The sequence below is a fragment of the Taurulus bubalis genome, assembly GCF_910589615.1.
Source record: "Taurulus bubalis genome assembly, chromosome: 4".
NCBI classification, from domain to species: Eukaryota; Metazoa; Chordata; class Actinopteri; order Perciformes; family Cottidae; genus Taurulus; species Taurulus bubalis.
The window spans coordinates 8,559,482-8,583,227 of record NC_136592.1 but is presented as its reverse complement, the minus strand read 5'-3'; the positions used below and the strand labels follow the sequence as shown (position 1 = coordinate 8,583,227).

General features: G+C 44.0%; 1 protein-coding gene across 1 annotated transcript in view; it reads left to right on the top strand.

Annotated features, from left to right (window-relative positions):
- Positions 1-18,398, top strand: part of itfg1 (integrin alpha FG-GAP repeat containing 1) — a gene marked incomplete at its 5' end in the record, with an annotated part of 115,661 nt that extends 97,263 nt beyond the window's left edge. Inside the window, 4 exons of the mRNA XM_079217363.1 lie at positions 5,253-5,377; positions 9,920-10,002; positions 10,760-10,877; positions 17,208-18,398. Of these exons, the coding sequence (XP_079073489.1) occupies positions 5,253-5,377; positions 9,920-10,002; positions 10,760-10,877; positions 17,208-17,267 (386 nt within the window). The 3' untranslated portion in view covers positions 17,268-18,398. The remainder of the gene's footprint in view (positions 1-5,252; positions 5,378-9,919; positions 10,003-10,759; positions 10,878-17,207) is intronic.
- Between the last annotated feature and the right edge of the window lie 5,348 nt (positions 18,399-23,746).

Below are 23,746 nucleotides of genomic sequence, written 5' to 3'. Positions count from 1 at the left end.
GTGTGTGTGTGTGTGTGTGTGTGTGTGTGTGTGTGTGTGTGTGTGTGTGTGTGTGTGTGTGTGTGTGTGTGTGTGTGTGTGCTATACCTTGCGGCTCCACCCACATTATTATCTCTGCGATTTGCTCCTTTTATTGCCATCAGGGGAGCAAATGGTTTCTATAGCGACTGGCTCCAGGAATTTCTCTGAAAACATTTTATTTCTTTTGGTTCTGAAGCCCTGGGGAGAGGGAGCGTGTGCGCACAATCCTGCACTGAAGGCCAGTCACGTTGCTGCCCCCCCCTCCCCCCTTTTCGAAATCAGGAGGTTAGGATTTGCACGTGGTTGTGTTTCAGGTTTAGATTCCTCATTTATTTCGATATATATTGATTTGTTCTCTTTTTCTCCGTGCCCATACGCACACTTGACTCAGTTTCAGACTGATGCTGGATGTCACATTGTCTGCCCAGAGAGGGTAAAACCTCCAGACAGCACAAGGTTTTTTACGAGGATATGTGTCACAAAACCTCGGCAGATGGACACACACACACACACACACACATTAACGTGTTGTGGCTCCCTTAGAGGCATCCATGTCCTCTCTGCGTCTGTCTCTCTCTCTCTTTCTCTCTTTAATGTTGCTCACATTCTTTCTTTCTTTTTTTTCTCCATCATTTTGCCGTATTATGCCCGCAAGGAGGTAAAGTTTGTCGGCTTCAGTATCAGAGGGAGAGTTTTGTCATCGTCCTCGCTATCCGGCATTCTGCTGAGAGAAAAACGAGGGATGATAATTGGAGGACAATCCAAATTCATTCCATCATTCTACATTTAAAATAATTTATTGTGCATTATGTGTTCTGTACTCTGGTAGCCAATGACTTGCACACACACTTAATAGTGTGCAAGTAAAAGACTAACTTAAACAGGGCCATGTCACACTGAGTGACGATGATGACACCCAATGAAGACCTTCTCTTCATTGACGAGTGGCTTTGCAAAGATGAACACAGTTCAAACCTCAGCAAATGTTGCAGTGCTTTTGTCTTTCCTTCAATGCAAACTGCAGTTTCTTGTGGTAACTTAATGGAATCGTTACAATCTCTAACAAGCATTTTTTTTTAAGTAGCCACTTGATGTGTACATCACCAATGTTGATAATGTGCAGTAGAGGCCAATCAATCTATTCAGGCTACATTCAGACCCTGAAGAAACCTTGTCTTTGTATTCTTAAAAAAAAAAAAGATGTGTTGTAGAATCTTGTATTGTTTTACTCCATGATGCACTGTTACTCGAAATCACCTAATTCAGCTTGTTAGGTCTGCAGGAAGTTGCATTTTCTTATTTCGGTTGTAAAACTTTATCTTTTGTTTCCATAGGCATTAAAACAGTATTTCAAAGTATTTATATCTATCAAATAGCCTCATATATTGACCTATATATTAACCTGAATTTTTGACATGCCAAGTGAATGATGAAGTTCAGTCCACTGAGCTGTGCAGAGTGGAGCACTACTGTGAGGGACATACAATATTTGAAGTCTTAAGTGCACAAACGGATGTAGAAGAAGCTGCTCTTCTCCATCGGAGTGCTTCATTGTGAGTTTTCTTTACTGTCAGGTGTGCGTGTCTTCTAAGAGATGGATTGGAGGCTGTCAGTCATGTGTACAGGGTGCAGTTCCCTGCCAATGCCGCCGCTGGCTCTGCCACGGGGCGATGGGACAAAAACACACAAAACACGGTGACTCCGATATACACCGCTCAGCATAGCACTCTTTGCCAGCCTCCCCATGTTGTGAAATGGCTTTGCTCCAGCCGTTGGCCACATTTCCTAGCCATGCTACTTTCCCTCTCTCGCTCTCGCTCTCACACACACACACACACACACACACACACAGCACTTGGCAGACGCTAAGCCAGGCTCCCTGCCTGCAACGTAACCCTACTTGATCCTCCATCAGACACACACACACACACACACACACACACACACACCCTGCTGAGTGGCCGAGTGCAAGCCATCCCCCTCTTGTCTACAGACAGGGAGCAGCAGTCTGTCAAAAAAACATCAAACCAAGACTGGCTTAAAGGTCCAATCCCGCTCTAAAAAAATCCTGTTCTCTCCGGCCCGATGGACTGGGGTTCAGTGTGAGGCTCTGAGCGGCAGAGGGCTGATTTAAAACCGCTTCGCCTGCTGGATCCGTCTCCAAGTAACGCTCGTTTGGTGGATATCAACAACAAGAAATTGTATTCTCATGAAAGCCACTTCATGGTTGATAATAAAAAAACCCAGTAGGTGAAGGGGATAGGGATGTTCTTAAGTGACAGGTGCGGCTGCAGAGTTGCTCCGCATGAGCAGCACAACTACAATCTTAAAACACTCATCTGGCTGCTGGAGGTCGTTTTTTGTTTCTGGGGCATTTGATTTGTTTTTAATACCCGTGCCTGTTGCATGTTCAGACTTTCTGACATTGTTTTTCCTCATAGTTTCTTTGCATGTACTGAGGGTCTAAGGTTGGTTATAGTATGACATTATTTAACAAATGTATTATTTGTCTTAGTTAATTGTGTGTGCTTCTACGGCAGGTGACGAGTAGCATTGTTCTATGTAAAGACCTTAAAGGCCTTTAATGAAGAACATGAAAGTTAGACTGGAGCAGAGCACCACAGCAAAGTTTCGACCTCCACAGCTTTCAGTTTTACAAAGTCTCCTCTGAGCTTCAGTTGGGTTGGACAGCTCCCTGTGTGTGTGTTTGCTTCTCGGTAATGGAATTATTCCGTCGGGCTACGCGGGCCGCTGGTGAGGAATATCACTTTTGTCGTCTCCCGCGGTTTCACAGCAGTGGGGTGTGTGTGTGTTTCCACAGATTATGTTAGAATTGTTAGAATACACACACACACACATTTAGTTTTTTCATCAGGCCGACCGAGTCACCTTGAAACGAGACTTGAGAATCCAAAAAAGCCATTCACAACTTGTTTCCCGTATTAGTTTAGCAGGTTAGCATGCTAACATTTGCCAATTAGTACTAAACTAAATCAACACAGCAGATGCTGATGGTAATTAGATTAGATATTCCTTTATTAGTCCGGCAGTGGGGAAATTTGAGGATTACAGCAGCAATGCCATTTATGTTACTTCATAACTACTGTAAAACCTGCTGGGGCGTTAGATGAAAAGTCATTAGTGTACATCCTCTGGGCACCATGCATGTCTGGACCAAATGTCATGTCAATCCAGCCAATAGTATGTTTGCGCTGCAGGAAAAGCCCCTTTTGTGGCAATCAAAAATGGTTGATATAATTCAGAGTGGTGGACTGAACAATTCCTCTTTTCAACTTCCTTCTGTCTCCACTTAACTGCTGTGGTACAATGCTTGCACTCTCACTCTCACACACGCACACGCACACACTCTCAGTAAATGTCAGACACTCCAGCATTCATCTGAAATGTCTGTTAGAAGCCAAGGCTTTGTGCTGCCCAGAACAAGTCAATGTCCATGAAACTCTGCCCAGCTCTTCCTGGAAACGGACAATATTTCTGTCCCTGTCCCACTCTCTCTCTCTTGTGCGATTAAAGTAATTATGCTGCCTCTTTGCAACACCCAGCAACCGAGCACCAAAAAAAGGAATACGCGGAACGATAGCAGCAAGTGAGAGAAATTTAGCGAGATGAAGAGAAGGCTGATGAAAAGCTTTCTCGGAAAGAAGGTGGCAAAAAGTCGATGCATCTATTCAGCTTTCAGAGCGGCCGGTGTAGCATCATGGACAAGCTTTTCTTCCACTAGCATACAATACGTACAATACATAGACTAGCCACTGCTGGTTTGACCTCAAATGATTAACTTGTGCCCCTATTCTGTGATGATCCCGCGGTAAAAAGGCTTGCTTTATTTGTGCACGATGAAAGAGAATAGAAATAGCTGTGAAACGTTGAGCTACACTGAGCTTCATGGCGCTGACCCTGGTTCAGCTGAGGTGGCCAAAAATGAACTGGACAAATCTTTTTTGTTTTTTAACTAAACTGAGGTCAGCCATAGATTAAGAGAAATCAAGAGAGAAGCAAAGCTGTTTTGCTCTGCAATACGCAGTCCTTCCACATTAGTTCTGATCACTGGCTGCCTCGAGGCTTTCCCTCTCTCTTGCTTCTTCCACCCCTCTCTCTCTCCTTCCCTCACTTTGTTTACCACCTAGAGGTTGATTTATGTCGGCTGCACTTGGCAGAGTTGGGTGGCGTGGGCGAGATACAGCAGCTAGAGAGAAGGGGAGAGGGAGAGAGAGAGCTGGCCTCTGGTGTCTCCCTCTGAGTTGTTTCTTTCACGATGCTTGTTCATGTCAGAAGACAAGGTCTCACGCTCTGGCTCGGGTCGCTCCTGTTGTGCCTTTCTTCCCCGTCCCGCTCATCGCGTTCACTCGTACCTTTGAGTCCCGTCCCTGACGGTCATGATAGGTTAGGCCGGAGCTGATTGTGTTACCTCAAACTTTAATGGTTCCTTTGGGAAAGCAGGGACGTTGCAGCTACAGATCACCAAAGCAATGGGGAGGGAGGGAGGGGGTACGTTTACATGCACAGCTGGCAAGTTAATCAGTTGTAATGAGCAGCAAAGTCATGACTGAAAAAGTGCCGAGCTTATGGGCTGCTTTGTTCACGACAATTCATTAAAAAGACATCGACATGTGCAAATAGGCAAGGCCGATTCTGGCTCCGGGTTTACATTCATACAATGCCCACTATGTCATGCTTTGGCGAAGTACAGCATGCTGATGATTAAGTGCCGTTGCTCAAGCTCACAATGACGACACTAACATGCTGATGTGTGGCACGCTCACTATGTTCGCCACCTGAATTTAGCGGGTAAGAAATAGCGATTATCTTTTGCTGGGATTTGATCATAACACAAATAAAGATGTTGACTGTGGGGTTATTTGAACAGTTATGAGGTAATTAAAGTTCTTACAGTTCATCCCGAGTGGAACATGAGTGTGTTGAAATTTCATTTTCAACAGTTGTTGAGACATTTCACACACAAAATACAGCAAATGTTAACCTTGCTTCTGTATTAAATGTAATCGCAGTCCATTTATGTTATCAAACTGATGGTGGCACAAAACGAGAGAAAGGGTATCACCGAACTCTGCAGGATGCATCCTCTGGGGACCGTGATTTAACATAAATACATAAAAGCAAAGCACTGGGTCAAAAATGCTCTTTTGAGATGAGGCTTTTATCACTATAAAAAATGCCTTTTCTCTCTCTCTCTCTCTCTCTCTCTCTAGCCGGTCAGTTGAGCCAGTCGGCTCACTTCTCCCTCCAGCTGCCCTACACTGTGCTGGGCCTCGGAAGGAGCGCCAACTTCCTGGATCACCTATTCGTCGGCATCCCCCGGCAGCCTGGAGAGACGGTGAGGAACTATGCGAGGGTTATGTTACCTGGACACTTCTCACTGCTCCTGAGGGAACAACCTCCGGCTGTACGGTCTCACAGAACATTTGAGAGTGATGCATGCATAGAGGCGTCGTTGAGACCTGCAGCAGAGAGAGAAAGTGAATTTACAAAAGAAAACTCCAAACCTGTGAGCGCAGATTACATCAAATAATGTTCCATAAAAGGTCTTACAAATCATACAAGTATAATGTCACTTGTGTGCTCAATGAAGTAATTGCTGGATATAACCGTGTAGGTGGCTGAGACATTTATGTCTCTGCAATAAAACCGAATGAGACGAGAGAAAATATCATCCAGGAAAAATATCAAATGATGGACTAATTAATTGTCAGCACAATTCAAACATGTTAAAAGACATAAGCAGAGAGTAAAATATATATATATATTATTATTATTTGTTCTCCTTCAGCTCAGACTCTATTTCACAATGAGCTGGATGTTACACATGTCCTCTGAGGATTGTGGGACGTGTTTGAAGGGTAGATTCGGAAGAGGGATTTCCCCACTATGTATTTTCTGCTGAACAGGAGCATCCTTCTCGCCCTAATCCTGCAAAAGCATTTAATGCACAGTTGAGGTTTGTTTTTAATTTTCTTCTTCAAGCAGTAAATGTGCTATTCAAGTTTTTGTACCTTCAAAATGCAAATGATGGAAGCACAAGAGTATGGGGGGAAAAGGCAAAAAGTTTTTTCTTTATGTAATTTGTGAAATGATTGATAAAAACGTATCTTGACATCCTGTATCTTAACACAAATAACAAACAGTTAAGACCTACACATTGTAATCAGTTCTTCATTCACTCTAATCTTTTATTGGAAGTATTTGGTTTGCTTGTATATATGGATCCTATCCACAAGCAAGTTGTTTTTTATTCTAGTTGCATGTTTCTTTTAGTTTGCATTTTGCAGCCCTCAAAAGACTCCAATTTGGGCAAGATAAACATAATGGCGTATTGAGGCACTGGAGGCCAGATTGGGCAGTGAAATGGCGGTGAGGAAGTTTTTGTGATTGACGTTACTTTGAGGAACTTGAACAGTCCCAATTTAATAGAGCAAGAAGATTGTCTATTTCAATAGTTATTCTTAATGCTTGTCGTCGGTGACACCGGTTCCTATTCTGGCAAAATTGGGGAAAAATCTTGTCGGTTCACCAGAGACTCCTCCAGCTCAGACTCCAGCGGGGCCTCCGTGAGCCGCCAGCCTAAAATGGACAGGGGCCAGAAGCAGAGCTTCGCCTTGCTGCTCTTCCGGTTCCCGATGGGAGCCAACACCGGCACCATGCTGCCGGAGGCCCAGGCCGTATTGCTGGGCCAGTTATAGGGCAGGGAGGAACGGGAGAACCGGAACCAGGAATTTGCGGAACGGACTGTCCCACCCCTGCAGCAGTAAAATGAGAAGATTTCTAACGGGGCTCTGGCGCTCGAAAACACTACCGCTTTTATCCACAGGGACCGCCAAAATCACCACAAAGTAAAACTCCTCTTAGTAGCTTTAAAGAGGAGAAGAGAGGTTGAATAGACAGTTTCTTTTGGGCAGATAGATTCCAAATCCCATGTGGGGTGATCGATTACCTCTCTCGGGGGATCGATAATGGTGCAGCGACCTCCTCCTGAACAGAAGTATCGACACCTCGCCGGCTTTACTTTGTAATTCATCTGTTGAACAACTCTGCGAGCAAAGTATGAATTACTCTCTGGATAAGGCCAATGTGCGCCTCCTGTCACTACAAGCCAGAGTTATATTAATATAGTAAATAATTGATTGTGCTCATGTTTTTAAATCTATTCATCAGCCACATTTCTGCATTACAATACTTCGAATGTCTCTCTTCAGTTCTGCTCTCTCATTGTCTCCGCATTCATCTCATCTCTATTTTCTCAAACTCTCTCACGTGGCACTCGTCACACTGAACATTAGGCACGACAGGGCCCTTTTCATTTTTTTTCTCCCTCCCATGTGGTACCAAGATCTTCGTCAAGCAGCTGATTAGAATTGCAGATGGGTCGGTCCGCGACTCAGAAGCTGTAGTGCACACGAGAACACTCGTCTCAAACAAGCTGCTTTGTTGTCCTGTTTTCCTCTTACTCCATTTCCCTACACAAAGAAATGTGACCTCTTTTTTTCCCCTTCCTCCCATTCCTTCTACAAACTGAATTAATGAATGCCGAAAGATGCGGCCCATCATGCCGAGTAGTTTTTTTTCACCCAGAGGAGTGTGGAGTAACTCCGAGCTACCTGTAATGAGGAGCAGAAGCTTTGGAAAGCTGTTTGGGAAAGAGGAGGAATCCTGACCTCCCTGCTCAGTCGGCAGGTTTGGATCTTTCTGTCTGTCGACTCTCTCCCTCATTTTTGTTTTCTCAGGTCCTCTTATGTGTCCTGCTTCTATTATCTCCGTGTCTCCCTCGCTGTGCCCTTTACAATTTTCTCCTCCAACAATGAGAGTTTCTGCCTGCTGTTTCGGTTTTGTAAAATCTACTCGGATATCTTCCATCTTCCGTCCAATCATTCCTCTCTTTTATTCCCCCACCTCCCCTTCCCATCTCTGTCTCTGAGTCTCTCTCCTCCTGTTCACTTATCTTCCACCCAGGGGATTCCCTTTGCTGCTCAAAGTGGTTTACTTCACTAATCAGTCCCCTACTTGTCACTCTCTCTCTCTCTCTCCCTCCATCTTTGTAGCTGTCTCCCCTGCTCTCTCGATAGTGTGCCAGTTTCCCTGGCTTTGAACCAGAGTGCCTCTCTCTGAAGACTTGGGAACACTTTTCTCTTCCAAACAGCCAGTTCGGATCCGCTCTCAGGCAACAGCGGCGGAGGCTGACTCGTCTCCAGCTCTGCTCCCCCCGCCAGTTGCCGCACCGGCGGCGGCGCTTTCCAAGAGCTAAGCGACAATGGCTGGCGGCGAGAATGTGCTCGTTATGTGAAGAGCGGCGCCGTTGCTGCGCGCGTATTCAACATAGCTGCGAGGTGTGGCTCCTCTCGACTGATGAGGAAACGGAGAGCCACAATTAAAGAGCAGCGGCATTTCCAGATTCTGCCAAATGCAGGAATGGGAATTCCTCACCGCTACGAGCGCGATAAGAGCTTTTCATTCATTAATATGATGCCCCCTTCCCCTTGTTTATCTCGCTGAACTCTTCACCCCAATGAGTCTGAGCAGTTGCTACACCAGGTCAATAGGACTCAGCAGACAGGGAAATAGAGAGCCAACAGACAGTTGATGACGCTGGGCTTTTCCCGTTTCACGCAGAGGTTAAATACAGTCCGTGTCAGTCCGATGTCCTCATTGGATGTTGAGCCTCAAGGCGGCAAAGTACTAAAAATAAAACTCGGAACTTGTGCAAAGTCAAACTGCTGTCAAACACAGCGCTGCAAGCAAATGTTTTTCGGCTCCTTGCAACTTGAGATCTGATGAAGTCCTCCGCACGCCCCGTCCAACACCAGTGTCCTCTCACAGATTCAAGCTGTACCTGGACAGATCTAGAGACGGACACTGGGGTCATGGCTTGTTGTTCAGCCGAAGGCCGAACTCTCTGGCAAGCGCGCCCGGCAACACTAATACAAAATCGCGCATGCAGATGTGTGCACACAGACACGTGCACGCTAGGAAAGAAATGTGTTGCTCCCCACAGTCGTCTATTACACGTAGCAGGTTGTCTGTGTATTAAACGCACATCTTAAAATAACCACTCCATAGCGGCTAAGGAAAACCATGGGACCCTATTATTCTGCCCCAGAGGACTTAACATACATATGAGAGTGTGCGTCTGTGTGTCTCTACGGGAATTTGCGTGTCAATGCTGGACAAACTAATGCACGCAGACCATAACTGCGGCCCAATGCCTGTTTTTAAATGGCCTACATTTTTGTTAAATAAACTAGAATATGGCCTGAGAACATTTCTAATAAATTGCACAATATACAATGTTTAAACTGTAGATGTTGACTAATGTTTGTGAGATGACAGAAACTGCTATTTTACCATTTCTACCTGTTCTGTTTGTCACATGTGCTCTGAGGCCATGAACAGAAACACATATGGGTATTTGGCAATTTCTGCTGGTTTTAATTTTACTTATCTATATATTTCAGCGTGAAATGAAGCCATGCACTGTATTCAAGTTACTATTGAATTCATTTCAATTTAGGCGCATCTGTTACAGGAATACTTTTTGTAAAATACTGTCGGGGCAATTGTGAAAACTGTTTAGTTATTTTTGATTGAAAATACATTTTCTATGGCACATTTCTGTGTGTGTGTGTGTGTGTGTGTGTGTGTGTATATATATATATATATATATATATATATATATATATATATATATATATATATATATATATATATATTGACTTTCTCGTCTGTGCTGGTTAAAAACTAATCTGCATTTGTTATTGTTTGCCCCGTGACCCCTTTACATGTCCTTCCTCAGGCTGGTTATTGTTGCACATAATGAAGTTACCATGTATGTGCAAACCCAGTTCACGCGTTTCCTGTGTCTTTTCAGGAAGTAAGGAAGAAGGAGTGGACGGCCGTCATTCCCAACTCTCAGCTCATCGTCATCCCCTTCCCACACAACCAGCCCCGCAGGTACGCAAACACTTGCACTCGCAGATCCAACGTGGCAAAGACGGGTCACACTGCAAATCCTCTTTTGCCTGTTCACAGCAGTGTAATTTGCTGGGAGCCCCGTTGACGATTGTTGCTAAGGATACCATTCAGCGTTTTAAGCGCCTCATCTCAAAGGCATTAAGCGACATATTCAAGTTAATGTTACGCGCCACGGATAGTGTCTTTGTGGTGCTATCTTTACAAAATAATCTGTTTACACACACACACACGCACACCTCGCAGCAGGTGTTCTCATGTTTTCATGTTGTTGTTCACATGTAGCTCAAACCCCGGGAGGAGCTCCAGATGGCTATTCAACACACACACACACATGTAAGCACCCTCCCCCATATAACCACACAACACTGTGTACTCGCCAGCACAGACGCACACCTACAAACACACCGCGAGCGAGGTTCAACTCGAAAAAGTTGGCATTCTTCTCAGGCGCAGTCTTAAGCTTACAGATTGTGAGATGATGAATTTCAAAGCGGTCGGATTTGCTGGAAATACTTAAACGTTTTTAGAAACCCAAAAGAGAGCAGCAGCGCTTCAGTCTGTTCGGCTGCGACAAGAAAGTGAACGAGATGTTCATTTCTTTATTTTAGCGTAATGAGGACACAATCTCTACTAATGTGTGCCATTTGGTAATTACATTGTTTTTTTTCTGCCAGATAAAACAGCAAATGCCAAATGTTTTGTCTCCCCCTCTCTCTCTCTCCCATTCTCTCTCAAGTTGGAGCGCTAAGTTGTACTTGACTCCTAGCAACAGCGTGCTGCTGACGGCCATCGCTCTGATCGGAGTGTGCGTCTTCATCCTCGTCATTATTGGCATCCTCCACTGGCAAGAGAAGGTCAGGACACACACACACACACACACGCTCACATTCAATGGTGTGGTTAACGTCGGCCTTCCTGGTGATGGAGAGAGAGAGAGAGAGAGAAAAAGATTGCTCAACCAACAGCAGATGGGTCTCGCTGTCCCTGTCCTGTAGTCCTCTTGCCTCCCACTGAGAGACACACACACACACACACACACACACACACACACTTTCCTCCATCCACCGTTGCGTTGTCTCTCTCCCTTAGCCTCAACCTGGGAGGACGTTCGGCTATAATTGCCTGCTTCTGTCCTTTCAGCGTGGAAAATCTGCTGTTCATTATAGCCGTAAATACGCCCTCCAGGGGTTCAATGCATCCCTTCATGAGCGTTCTGTGCTTCCTGCTGGTCCGGTTGTTGTTTCAGACACACACAGACACACACAGACACCCACACACACAATTATCGTTTTACAATCATTCTCGCAAATGTACTTTTCCCCATTTTTTTTCGTCTACACACTGTGGTAACGCTGTCTGCTGGGCTGAGCGGCGCAGTCCTTTGCTGGCATCTTCTCCAAGCCATCTGCCGCACGAGTGTGTGCCTGCGTGTGTTTATGTGTGTCTTTCATGCAGGATGGTGTGTGTGTGCATGGTCACACACACACACACACACACAGACACACTCTAATTGCCCACTTTTTTTTGGGATTCAAACACGGCTGGTGCATGAACAGAGCATCTACACACACACACACCGAGCAGGCTCAGGTGAATGGGACGAAGTGTGTGTGTGTGTGTGTGTGTGTGTGTGTGTGTGTGTGTGTGTGTGTGTGTGTGTGTGTGTGTGTGTGTGTGTGTGTGTGTGTGTGTCTGTCTGTGTGTCTTCCTCCCACTCTCATGAGAAAGTGTGAGTGAGAGGAATAAAGAAGAAAAAATTATAATTTGAAGAAAAATAACTTCTCTCACAGCGGCTGGCAGTGTATTTCACATGAAATCAAATCTGGCCGCAAAGAAGCAATGTATGTGGCTTTGATCGATGTAATGTTCTTATGCTGACCAGTCAGTCATGAAAAAATGTCTCGTTCCCTTCTTCCCGATACAGATAGTAGGAGCTGGTTCTTTTAGTTTTATATGTTAAGAATAGAAACCCAGGAGGCTTGTGGCTACTTTATTGTTGCTATTGGTTTATCTTAAAGCCATTCATTATTTGAACTTATTTGTGTACAATACTCAGGAGCCCCCGTTTCCGCTGCTGCTCTGGAACAGAAGCTGGTCGGAAACATTAAGTTAGAGCTGAGGCTAATTCAGAATGTTTTCTTGTTGCATTTCAGAAGGGGAAAAACATGTTACAGTTGCTGAGTATACATTTAACACTGACTTCAAACTGCTGAATGGATTATCCGTTTTCTACCAAACATAATCTCGAGCATCTGTTCCTGTTAGCCGTACACACAACAGAATTTGATGCGGCGTTCAGATGTTTCACACTTAAATGCTCCTTAGAATTCACAATTGGCTTCTCTCTCTTCACGTCTGTAGTCGCACTTCTGGCTTTTTATAAAAGAATCTGAATCCTCATCATTTCGTCTCAAGCTCAACGACCAAGTTGTGGAGGTTTGCCAACTTCAACGCTCATCGCCTCTCGTTGCCTGTGCAGAAGAATAAATGAGACTTTATATTATCTTAAATGTTTTATACTCCTGCCCAACACTATAAAATTGATATAAAATACAGTACAACCAATCATGTAAACCTGTCGTACATACAATACAAAGCAGCCAATTGGGTAGTCAAACATGGATGAATGATTATGGGGTCATGTGGTGTCAGGTCAATCATATAAACCAGTTGAGAGGCAACGGGTGAGCCTATGGATATGGGTGACATCATATTTAATCCAGAACAAATGCATCAGATGGTAAAGGGGATGTCTTTACCCAAAGTGTGTCAACGAGGCACACCATGAAAACAAAGGGCTATATGTACTCATTGGAAGTGAATAAAAGGCATTAAGGCTCAGATAAAAGAAGAGAACCTGCAATGAGATGCATTAAAAACACATCAATAAGAGAGAAGAGAGGTGAGCACTTTGCTTTAATGCCTATAAAAAAACAACAACGATGAGTTCTTGAAATCATTCCTCCCGAGTTCTGTGATCCCTTCTGTATATTTTACCACGCGGGCACCGCATCACAATGGTAATTACTTCAGTTTAGCATGTAATGGAATCCATGACGCTGCAGCTCTTCTTAGCGGTACAGGTGATATACCGGCCCCTTTCTACCCTAAACATTTAACGGCCATCGATCAACACGTTTGCAGTTCAAGCAGTCGAGCAGCGTTGGTCTGAAACTGTGCTGCAGCATCTTTCTCTCCATCTGGGGTTGGACAGACAAGACTGACAGCTTTTGATTTGATTAATCACCAAAAGACACACATCTGGACCGACAGGCTAATGTGGCGAAACCTTCTGCACCATCCGAGGGGGGATCCAGTGTCACCAACATCCTCCTCCCTCGATATCTCATCTCGTCCCCCAGCTCTTTTACGGCGGGGCGTCTGGTAAGGTCAGGGTGGGCCCGCTGATTGACATTTGGCATTTCTGTGCATTTGCGCCGCCGCCGCCGCCTCTGGTATATGCTCTTCTAATAACAAAGTCAGGTGGAGGGCAGAGGCGCCGGGGCAAAGACGTGCCGACCTGCCCAACAAGGAGCCTTTAAAAACATATCCAGAGAACTTTGGTTACAGACGATATCAACTAGGGTAGTATTGAGAGGTATGAGTTGGAAAGAATGGGATTATTTAAAACCATGTGATGGAGCAGATTGTTCAGTCTCCTCACCTAAGATTCGTCGTCTTCATGCAGGACATGTCGGCCAGACTTAATTAGTTGACATTAGAGCCCAGAGAGACTACACACGCGTACCTCACAGTAGCTTTCCACCTGCTTTCAGACGCACCGCACCGTCATTAAAACCTTGAGATGGGCACAAATCAATGCTCCGCTGCTTCATGATGAGTCCGGCCTCAGGGTGAAGATTTGGTGTAGTATCCCCTTGATAGTCAATTAGACCAGGCTTCAGCAGCAGCAGAGCCCAGTGGCTCCGTTATCCAAAGGAAAGAACATCACATCAATCCATCTGCTCCTTAGAAATGTGTTGCCCTAAATAAGAAGGGGGGGGGGGGGGGGGGGGGGAGAGCACGACCTCAATCAATATCAGCCGCTGGAAGATAGATGAAGGCTTTATTACAAATCAAAACTGACGGGATAAATAAATAAAAAATGAAGCAAATATGTTGCTGTCCATCTTTTGGTTGCAGCAAATTAGTCAACATCAGGGAAAATCTGTGCTTCAAAAAAAAGTCTGTGCTTCAAAAGTCAAAAAGTCCTTTTCTAATGTGCTCAGATTGGGTTCAGTCATTTCTCAACAGAAGCTCGAGCTGCTCTACTGCAACAGTCAATACTGAGAGAATGGATTAAAAAAAAAAAGGATCGTTCCATTCAGACACTTTGATGCTCATTTTCTCTCAGAATGCCGTCCTCTGTTCTTCACTGACGTCAAGTAACAGATGTGAACGCATTATTGACGACACTGTCACCAGTTCCAGATGATGTGGGATCTTTATTGTTCTTTGGCGCACAACTACTGTCAAAAAGGCCAAACAGTACGATGGCGTGCTCCTTTGGTCCTGAGCCCCGTCAGAACGCATTACAGAGGAGCGCCGCATGAGCCGACGTCCCTCTGTCTGAAAGGAGTTGAATGTGGTCATGAAATGTTAATTCTATCTTTTTTTAAAGTGAATGCTGTACTTAAGTACAGTTGTGAGGCCCTTGTACATGGGCCACCTACAGATGGGTGCGCACTTATTCAAGTCTGTCTTGAAACAATCTTCACATGCCCTCGGGGAGAAAGAGCCCCACTGGCTGTGAAAAGATCCTCTATTTTAATTACAATACAAGAGATGGAAGACAAAATACTCTTTCTGTGGGAATAATGTGAAGCTCAGCAAAAGCGAATATGAGTCTTCAGCAGTCTCGAGTGAAATCAAGTCCAAAAGTCCCTCTTTGTGTTCCTGGCCCTTTGCCACGGCTCAGCGAGGAGACCTTGTGCCTCTTGCAGGAAGCGGCCCGAGAACAAATGTCCTCTTATTTTTGTTTGTATCCACCACTTGTTCTTATTTTGTCAGTACCCGTTGATTTCTGGGATTCACCACTGTTGTCCTATTTTTGCTCTTCTCTTAGGAGAGAGAAAATGTTCTTACCAAGATAAGAAGAAAAGAGTGTTTGCACCTGCCTTCATATCGTGTTTCTGGGGCGTTGCCCATGCTAATGACGAACAATCCATTCAGCACACCTGAGTTTGCAAGAGCAGATGTGAATGGGAGCACATTTGGTGAATCTGGAATCGACTTCTTTTACATTTTTTTTTGTTTTTAATGAAGAGAAAATATAAGAAACATTCCAGAGAATGTTGCCACATGGGGCCCAATTTTCGTGATTAAAAAGGGACATTTGCACACAAAAAAAGCATGTTACTTTGGGAGGGAAAACTTGCTTGGTTTGATGAACCCAGACTGCAGAAGCTTCATATTCGCTTCCGATTACATTTTTCGAATGCATTTTTGCACCGAACGAGGACCGTGGCATTTGTACTCTATTACTTACACATGAGTTGAGACAGTACTCTGCCTTTATGGAGAAGACGAATCATTACAAAAGCTATTTCAATGTGTGGGATCCTGAGTATTGTGTTGAAGCAGACTGTCCACATAGTATAATAAAATCTTTTTTTAAATATTTCGATACTTAATTCAGGACTAATACAGGACTTTTACTTTTATTGGAGTATTCTTACTTTAAATACTGAGTACTTCTTCCTCCACTGTCCACTATAAACAAAACAGCGGAGTATATTAATCACTGGAGCTGCCATATATGCAGGTTTGTAATCTATACACTGCATTTATTTTACTGTGTGTGTTCTTGTGCAACTACTTGTGTTTTCAGTGCGTCTCGATGCGGACGACGATGATGACTGTTGCATATAAACACACACCTGTATTATCCCTTTATGAACCTTTATCCGGAGAGGCCTTTTCCCCGTGATAGAAGTGTGTGTGTGTGTGTGTGTGTGTGTGTGTGTGTGTGTGTGTGTGTGTGTGTGTGTGTGTGTGTGTGTGTGTGTGTGTGTGTGTGCGTGTGTGTGATGGTGTTTTTAGCTGGTTTATTATTATAGTCTATGTTTTCAGCAATCCCTCCTGAGACTCTATATGACTTGGATTTACAGAGATGATGATAATTCAGATAACTTTATTTCCTAGCTGTGGCACTGTAATTGAGCATTAAAGGTTTAATTTCCCACCAGAAGTCTAACTGAACTCTCATATGTGATAATTAGACCACAGAGTTCATCATATTTTATTTCTTGCTCGTTCACAAAAGGCTTTTTCTTCACTTTCAACCAATTAATTAGCTGTTGTCGCGACACAAGCGATCGCTGAACAGCAGGCTGCAGCTTGAGGTTTTGGAATAATAATGTTGTCACACACAAGCACACATGGATACCACTGTTCATTTTAGCGCCTGGTTTTGATTTGATTTGAGCCCTGCCATGTCAAAAGAGTTTGATTAGGTTTAGTCACACTTTAGTCGTTTTAATTTATTAGTTTAGTCTCGCTTTTGTCAGTAAAATGTCAGTCTCCAGTTGCGCTTTTTGAATGTTTTTCTGTGAAGTTTTTACAAAATGTTGGAGATGAATGCAAAACTGGCCCGTAAGTGACGAGGGAGATATGTAGACAGCTGAGAGCCGACTTAAATCCTGCACTAGAAAAGCAACACGGGAGCTAGCCAACGGAGAGAAACGATTACTTTACCACTTGGTGATTCTTTTGTCCGATTCCTTTCGGGGAGGAACTCAGTTTTACACATCTGTCGATTAAATCAACTAACTGATTAGTCGACAAAATGTTGTTGAACTAAGAATGTCTTTGGTCTAGGACAGCCCTACACTTCAGCTCCACGGTGCTTGATCTTGTTCTGTTGACATTAGCTTATACCTTTTAGTGAACGTGTGCTGGCCTCCACGTGTTCATTATTTGCTCCAGCTGTTTGGTTGCCGCTGCTGCTTCTTGTTTTATTTTTATTTGTGAATGAATTTAGTCCATGAATGTGTTTCATATCCTCTCCAAGAACCGCTAACGTGAGCTAGCGTTGCTGGCAAAGGGCCTAGCGTTACTGAAACGCGGGATGCTGCTTATTAAATTTGTCAAATGGGTGAAGCATCTATATTAAGAAGAGGAGATATTTTTGAATGAAGTTAGACCACAGATCCTTGACTGTACATGTGTGTTTGTGTGTGCAGAAAGCGGACGACCGGGAGAAGAGGCAGGAAGCCCACCGTTTCCATTTCGATGCCATGTGAAGGAGGAGAACTGCATCCTGGGAGAACATCCTCTCCGCCACCGCCTAGCCCTCCTTCCCCCCGTCACACACACATGTTTCACTCTGCCTCGTTTCAAGGGCCAATAAACGGTTCCTCATTTTCCCCAAACGTTTCTTTTTGATATTTCTCAGTCCGTCAGTCAGACGTGAAATATTTATGTTCCATTTTATTTATTCATTCCGGTGTTAGATGTACAGGAGCTCCAACAAGGCCATGGAGACACGGGCAAATCCTAATGGAGACCAAGCAGGGATGTCTTTGGACCGGCTGCAGTCAGCAGCATGACGATCAGTGGCAATGACACTGATTTCCGTTGAAACGTCCGACAATTGAGTTAAATATTGTAAGCTGTTTGTTTATTCACTGGAAGGGAAACACCTTTGGCACAGAGTGTTTTAAAATGTGTAATGTTACTTGAAATCCATGTGTGTTTGTGTTGCTGTCCATTGTCTTTGGTCCAGTTGATTCATTTCTGTCTTTTTAAATTTTATTGAGATATAGGAAATCAATTCTTCAGATTTTATGACCTGTGAAATTACACTGAACTGTATTCTGTGATATCAATCGCCACCTTGCAACTGGTTGCAAAGTGAACACAATACGGACACACATAGCGTCATGACTCTGTGGAACATGTCTCCGCTACTAATCTCCCCAAAAACTCAAATGAAGCATTGCCTTCGGCTCTGCTGAGTGCAAATTCGTCCTTTTTCTCAGTTGATCGTATCACAGTGCTTCGTGGGAGTGCCAAAAAAAAAAGAGTTTCTGTGTCGCAGCCTGCAAAATGTCTAATGCTACTGCATCGAGACTCTGCAAATAGTCTCAAAACACGTTTTCATTTTGAACTGCTGAAGAAGGCGGTTTACTCCAGCTGGTGTCGAGACGTGGTTTTAATTTCCGTTTTCTTTTTTTAATCCGGCAAAGTGCTTCAGTGTGTTCAGATATCTATTTCACTAGAATGAGCCCATGCCTTTCCAAGCCGTTTGCACTTTAAAACTAATAATTAATTGCGGGTGTGTGTAATTTATTTCATTTTGCCGATTTGTTTTACAAATGAATGTTCAAGCTACTAAATGTGTTTACTTAATGAGGTTGAGAATAAAGGTTTCTTCTGCTTAAATGACTGTGTTGTTTACTTTGTGTATTATTAGACCTGTTGTATTTTTTCACACATGAAAAATATAAGATTATGTCTCACATATAATTCACCGCTTCTAATAAAACTCCTTTCTGGGAATACCCCTTGTATATTTTGTTGCTGGGAAGCTCGAGGGACATTTACACTGAAAATAATTATCTTTATGTGCTCTCATTATCTAGATGCGTAGTGAGTTAAAGCAGCAGTGAAATTAAGCTGCCTTTAATTTTCCAAAGGACCCCTTTAAGTACCCCTCTGGGCCCCTCTTCAGGAGCCACCCTGCTAAATAATGCATGCAGAGATAAACCTTCCCTGCATGGCAGATGAGAGTTTGGAAGCCTTTAAGATGATCACAACTGATGCAAAGCATCAAAACAAAAGTATTGACCGTCAATACATTCCAGTGTGTGTGTTTGCTGGGAGGGAGGATGAGGACATGAAGCAAAGATGAGGTGGTGCACGCTACAGGCTGTGTTAAGCTGGACAGAGAGATGCAGAATTAAACCGGAAACGAGGCAATTGAGCTTACAAAATAAAAGCATGGAATACATAAACAGTATTCCACTATCTTAACTAAAACTGCAAAACCATGAAAGTAGTACAAAGAGTTATTTATTGAACTTTTATGTTTAATTATATTTCAAGTAGTGTTTAGGGATCCTGCTGCTCACTAAGAATACACACTTTCATATAAATGAAACAAAAAGAGAGATGAAAGCAGTGTTTATATTTGACATCTTTGGTTTAGTGGAAAGACGCTGGATTAAATTGCAGCAGTCAGCCGTCAGCTTCTTACGGTGAGAGAAACTTCACTTTCTGCCATTGGACACTACAGCAGAATCAAGAACTATATTGTTCACAATGTGGGGCCTTGATTTATCACAAAACTGGGCTACAAACAGTGTGTGCACTTCATAGACAAAATATGTGTTGTACTGTATTTTGTTTTATTTGAATAAAAGACTAATTATTCAGCAATTCCCCTTCACAGTCTTCATTTGCAACCTGCCCATTTTAGCCAGGAATATCATCCAATCAGATAGTACATCCCCCAACAATTCGCTTATGACAAGACAAAGTAGATCATCACAATGTTTAACTATAGTGCCATGTTTTAGTCTTTCGTTGAGGGCCTGCATTGTTTCTTGAATTCACTTCATTTTTGTGTTGTTGCAATAAGTTTTCCAGTATGGTTTACTTTGAAAGAAACGACCGGAAACGGGATTTCTTCATCGCGTGCATGAGCACGATGTGCTCATGACAAGCCACTCATTGATGTAAGCAGCGCCCACGGCTTAAATGAGCCTCGTTCAGGAGCATTTCTTAGTTCAGACACGGACGGAGAGCAGACAGCGGCGGACTCTCCACCTCCTCCTCCTCTCCCTCATCCTCCGCATCTCTCTCTCTCTCTCTCTCTCTCTCTCTCTCTCTCTCTCTCTCTCTCTCTCTCCACACACCATCCATCCATATGCGTCTTTTGGATACCTACCTCTCCTAGAGCGCGTCAAGCCCGCCTGGATCAGTCCATCCATCTACATGCCATCTCCACCGTAGTCCCGCTGCAAGCTTGCGTTCGCGGTGATGAAGGCTGGCTGAGAGGCTCGCAGCAGTGTTCATCCTCCAGCCAAACGCAGCGGGACCGCCGACCGACGAGGAGCTCGGTGCCGCTTCCCTCCTTGGAGCGTGGCTCTCTGCGCAATGGATTTACGGTTGTCAGAGAAAAGTTGGATTTCGTGAAGACCCCGTGGACCGTAAAATGGACAGAATAGGAGGGCGTTTTTAGTATTAAAAAAACAGGTGCTTCTTGGTCGGAATCCCACCCTGAGAGGAAATGCACAGAGGTGAGTTGGACACGAGCTGCTCGAGAATCCGCGACGCGCGTCAATGTCCATTGGGCAACCGACAGTTTGTTTTAATGCTTTGATTAAATGTATCTTCCTCTTTACCTTTTATTCTTTCTTCTTCTTTTTTGCACGGAGGATGTTTTGTTTGCAGATGATGTGGATTTCAACACCTCCAGAGCAATTAGGGCATGCTATTATAAAAATCCTTACTATGGATCTGCTTCAGAACAGCTTCAAATGTACTAATTTTGTATGCCTTTCTCTGAAATTAGAGCGCTAATTAGCAGGCGAATAAATGCTGACTACTCTTTGCTACACCTCTCTCTCTCTCTCTCTCTCTCTCCCTCTCTCTCTCTGTCTCTCTGTCTCTTTCTGTCTATTATTTATTTGTCTTTATGGTATTAACTTGCCCTCACGTGACTGTTTAAATATTGTGTTGTATTGCCCACCTCACTGATCGACATCGCCATTAACCACTAGCTGCCCAATTCAAGTTCCAGCATATTTTAGTCTGCTTCTAATTTTCTAAGATCACACCAAATAGTTCCTATAACGTCGCGTGTTAGTTTTGAGCATTTCATATAATGGGGAGAAAAAAAAGAAGAGGATCCATCATTCTAATAGTCCTGATGCTGAGCCATTTGCGCGTAATGTTAAAAGGGACCAGGACCAGAGCGGTTTCGCCGTTTGGGCACTGCGAGGTGGGTCTCTGCCAACACCAGCCTATACGTGGGTGCAAGCTGATAATTTGTGATTCGTGATAGAAATGGACAACAAAGGTCAAATACTATATGAAGTCCAACAGGGAGCATTACGTGTTTCCGACAAGCGGACAGTTGGACCGTCTACACACAAAAACATCGTGTCATCACGGAAATGTGGCCACAGAAAGAGGCGCGTTTGCAGTTGTTGGTTCCAAATAGGTGCCACAATGTCTCTTCGAATATTGTTTGTGTGTTTTATTCAGTCAATCATTACAATACAATACAATATAATATACAAAACAGAAAGACACATGTTCTTTTAAATGTTGAATACAATAAACAGCGGCTCATGTCAATTCAAACTCCTCGCAACTAAGCGTCCTGCAAGAGATAGTTTTCTCCTCGGTGGCGAAGGAAGCTCCCAGGTTCTGAGCCAGACGGCGATGTCCGTCGTCGCGTGCGCGCTTACTGCGTGTTGTCCGGCTCCAGCCACAGCTGTCTCGCGCTTTCAGCACCTGCGGCGCGCGCCACGGCGCCAGCGGCCGGACACAGCTGGCAACACCTCTTGATGCGCTCAGTGAAGCGCTCTCGCTGCCTGTTTTTTACAGACAGTTTACAGCAGTAGCTAGCTTGGTGGGTGAAACCTGAACAGGTAAATATTTGTAAAGCGTGTGTTCGTGGGGCCATTAGCTGGCCCTCTGTTTAGGGCCTAAACTACAGAGTTTGCCAAACTATTAATATATGTAACGTCCGGCCTAATTAGCTCTCAAGTGGCCACAGGTGTGGCCCCTCTGTCACGTACTACAATGGCGTCGTTCTTAATTTGAGCTGTAACAGCATGACGGCCGAAAGAAAAAATAAAGTAATCTTTCTATGGACGTTATGCTTAATCGGTATACCTTTTACTCTCGCGACTTTGGACCCACTCATTAAGCGGCTAGCGTATAGGCTACTAATGTACTAAAGTCTATTGTGGCTGATTTGTAGACGCAATCGTATTCATTTCCGTCATTTTGACTTAAGGCAGATGGGATAAGCAAAAGCCCACATGATCAGCTCTATAATATCATGTCCAACCCCTCTTTAATCCTTTTACAGAAGGCTGTGCTTTAAAAATAAACAGATTACAGCATCAATTTCGCTCGTAAGAGGAAGTGAGGAGTGATGTCAAAATGAAACGACATGACCTAGAACCTAGAACCGTGGGGTTCAACCCGTGGACCTTCTCCCCCCCTCTTCTGTAAAATGACCAGAGCTCAGATACAACATGCTTTCAGTGGGATGCGAGGATGCATTGAAATTGCATTAAAATTTCTTTTAATACATTTAGCTCCACATGAATGACCCAACCTACAGTATAAGTACAGTATGTTGACACAAGAAGGGAAAACAGATATTATGTGGGATGCTTTTTGGAAAGCCTGTTCATTGATATTCTTTGTACATAGCGTATCATCCATCATCCGTTTTTATAGGCGTTCACAAGTTGTTATCTTGGTGTGACAGTTAGCTGCGGCTCTTATTCAGCTTGTGATTTATTTATATTACAAAAATATGTTACAAATGCCTGCATAAATTATGCAACTTTTGCCTAATAAATTGATTAAATATTGATTTCTTCCACTGCAGCTCGAGGCAGCTCTTATTCGGTTTCAAACTCTTACAGGTGAAATAACCGTTGCTTGTTTCTTACAGAGTCTGTTTTTGTAAAAGCTTTTGAGAGGATGACAATATTCCGAGCTCTGTTGAGGGCAGCAGAAGTTTACAGTGCCCCCCACCCACCCACAATATCTACATGATTTAATGACTGGCTTATAATGTAAAAACAGAACCAAAAGAAAAGGCGTCAGTGAGAGCCTATGTGCCGTCACAGTATCTATTTGGTTCTTGGGTGCGTTTGGGTGGTCTGTTCTCCTGTGGTCGTTCCTCCTCCCACCTAGGATTCTTCATCGCAAGATAATGTAGATGCAAGTAATGAGGAACCCGGAGCCTTGGGGGGGCGTGTGCATTTCAAAACGAGTCCATTCGAACATGCATGCTCATTGGTGCGGTTGTATTCACTGCTTATGTTAACCATAGATTCTTCTTCATATACCCCCCACCCATCGCTCTCTCTCTCTCTCTCTCTCCCTCTCTCTGTTTCCTGCTTTCCCTCTCTTTCTTTTTCATCCCTCCTTCCTGGATGCCGTTATGTAACGTGCCAGGCTCTCGCTCGCTCTCTAATTCAATGTGAGCGGGCCAACCTATTATGAACTCAGAGGGGATCAGGTCTACAGTGGCTTATCAGAGCAAGACAGTGTCAGGAGCTGTAACGCGTTCTCGCCCCCAGTGCGGATATCATTGTAATACTACATATTTCACCTATTGTCTGTAGCCGTGCATGATCTGCCCAAATGTCTCCTCGCCGGGGCTGTAAGCCTTGGAGCCTGTAATCCTGTTTTTTCTGCTAATGCGTCATGTATCTGGTGCCTAGAGGCCGCCGATTAGCAGGTTGGAGTCTTGTGGTTCGGATGAGGGTTGATGGTTAAAAAAAACTATCTTTAATGAACTCCTACTTGCTGCTCCCGCTATTACTGCTATTATGGAGAGCCAATTCCCTCTGCACAGCTGCTGTTTTATTACTTCTAATGATTTGACAACCTCCAATAATCCTGCTATCTACTAGTAGTAACAGCAGCAGTAATAGTAGTACTCATTCTGACAGCTGTAAATAACTACTATTGCAAGTGTCTCTGCAGTTCTCCAGCACTTACATATTATATTACTGAAACT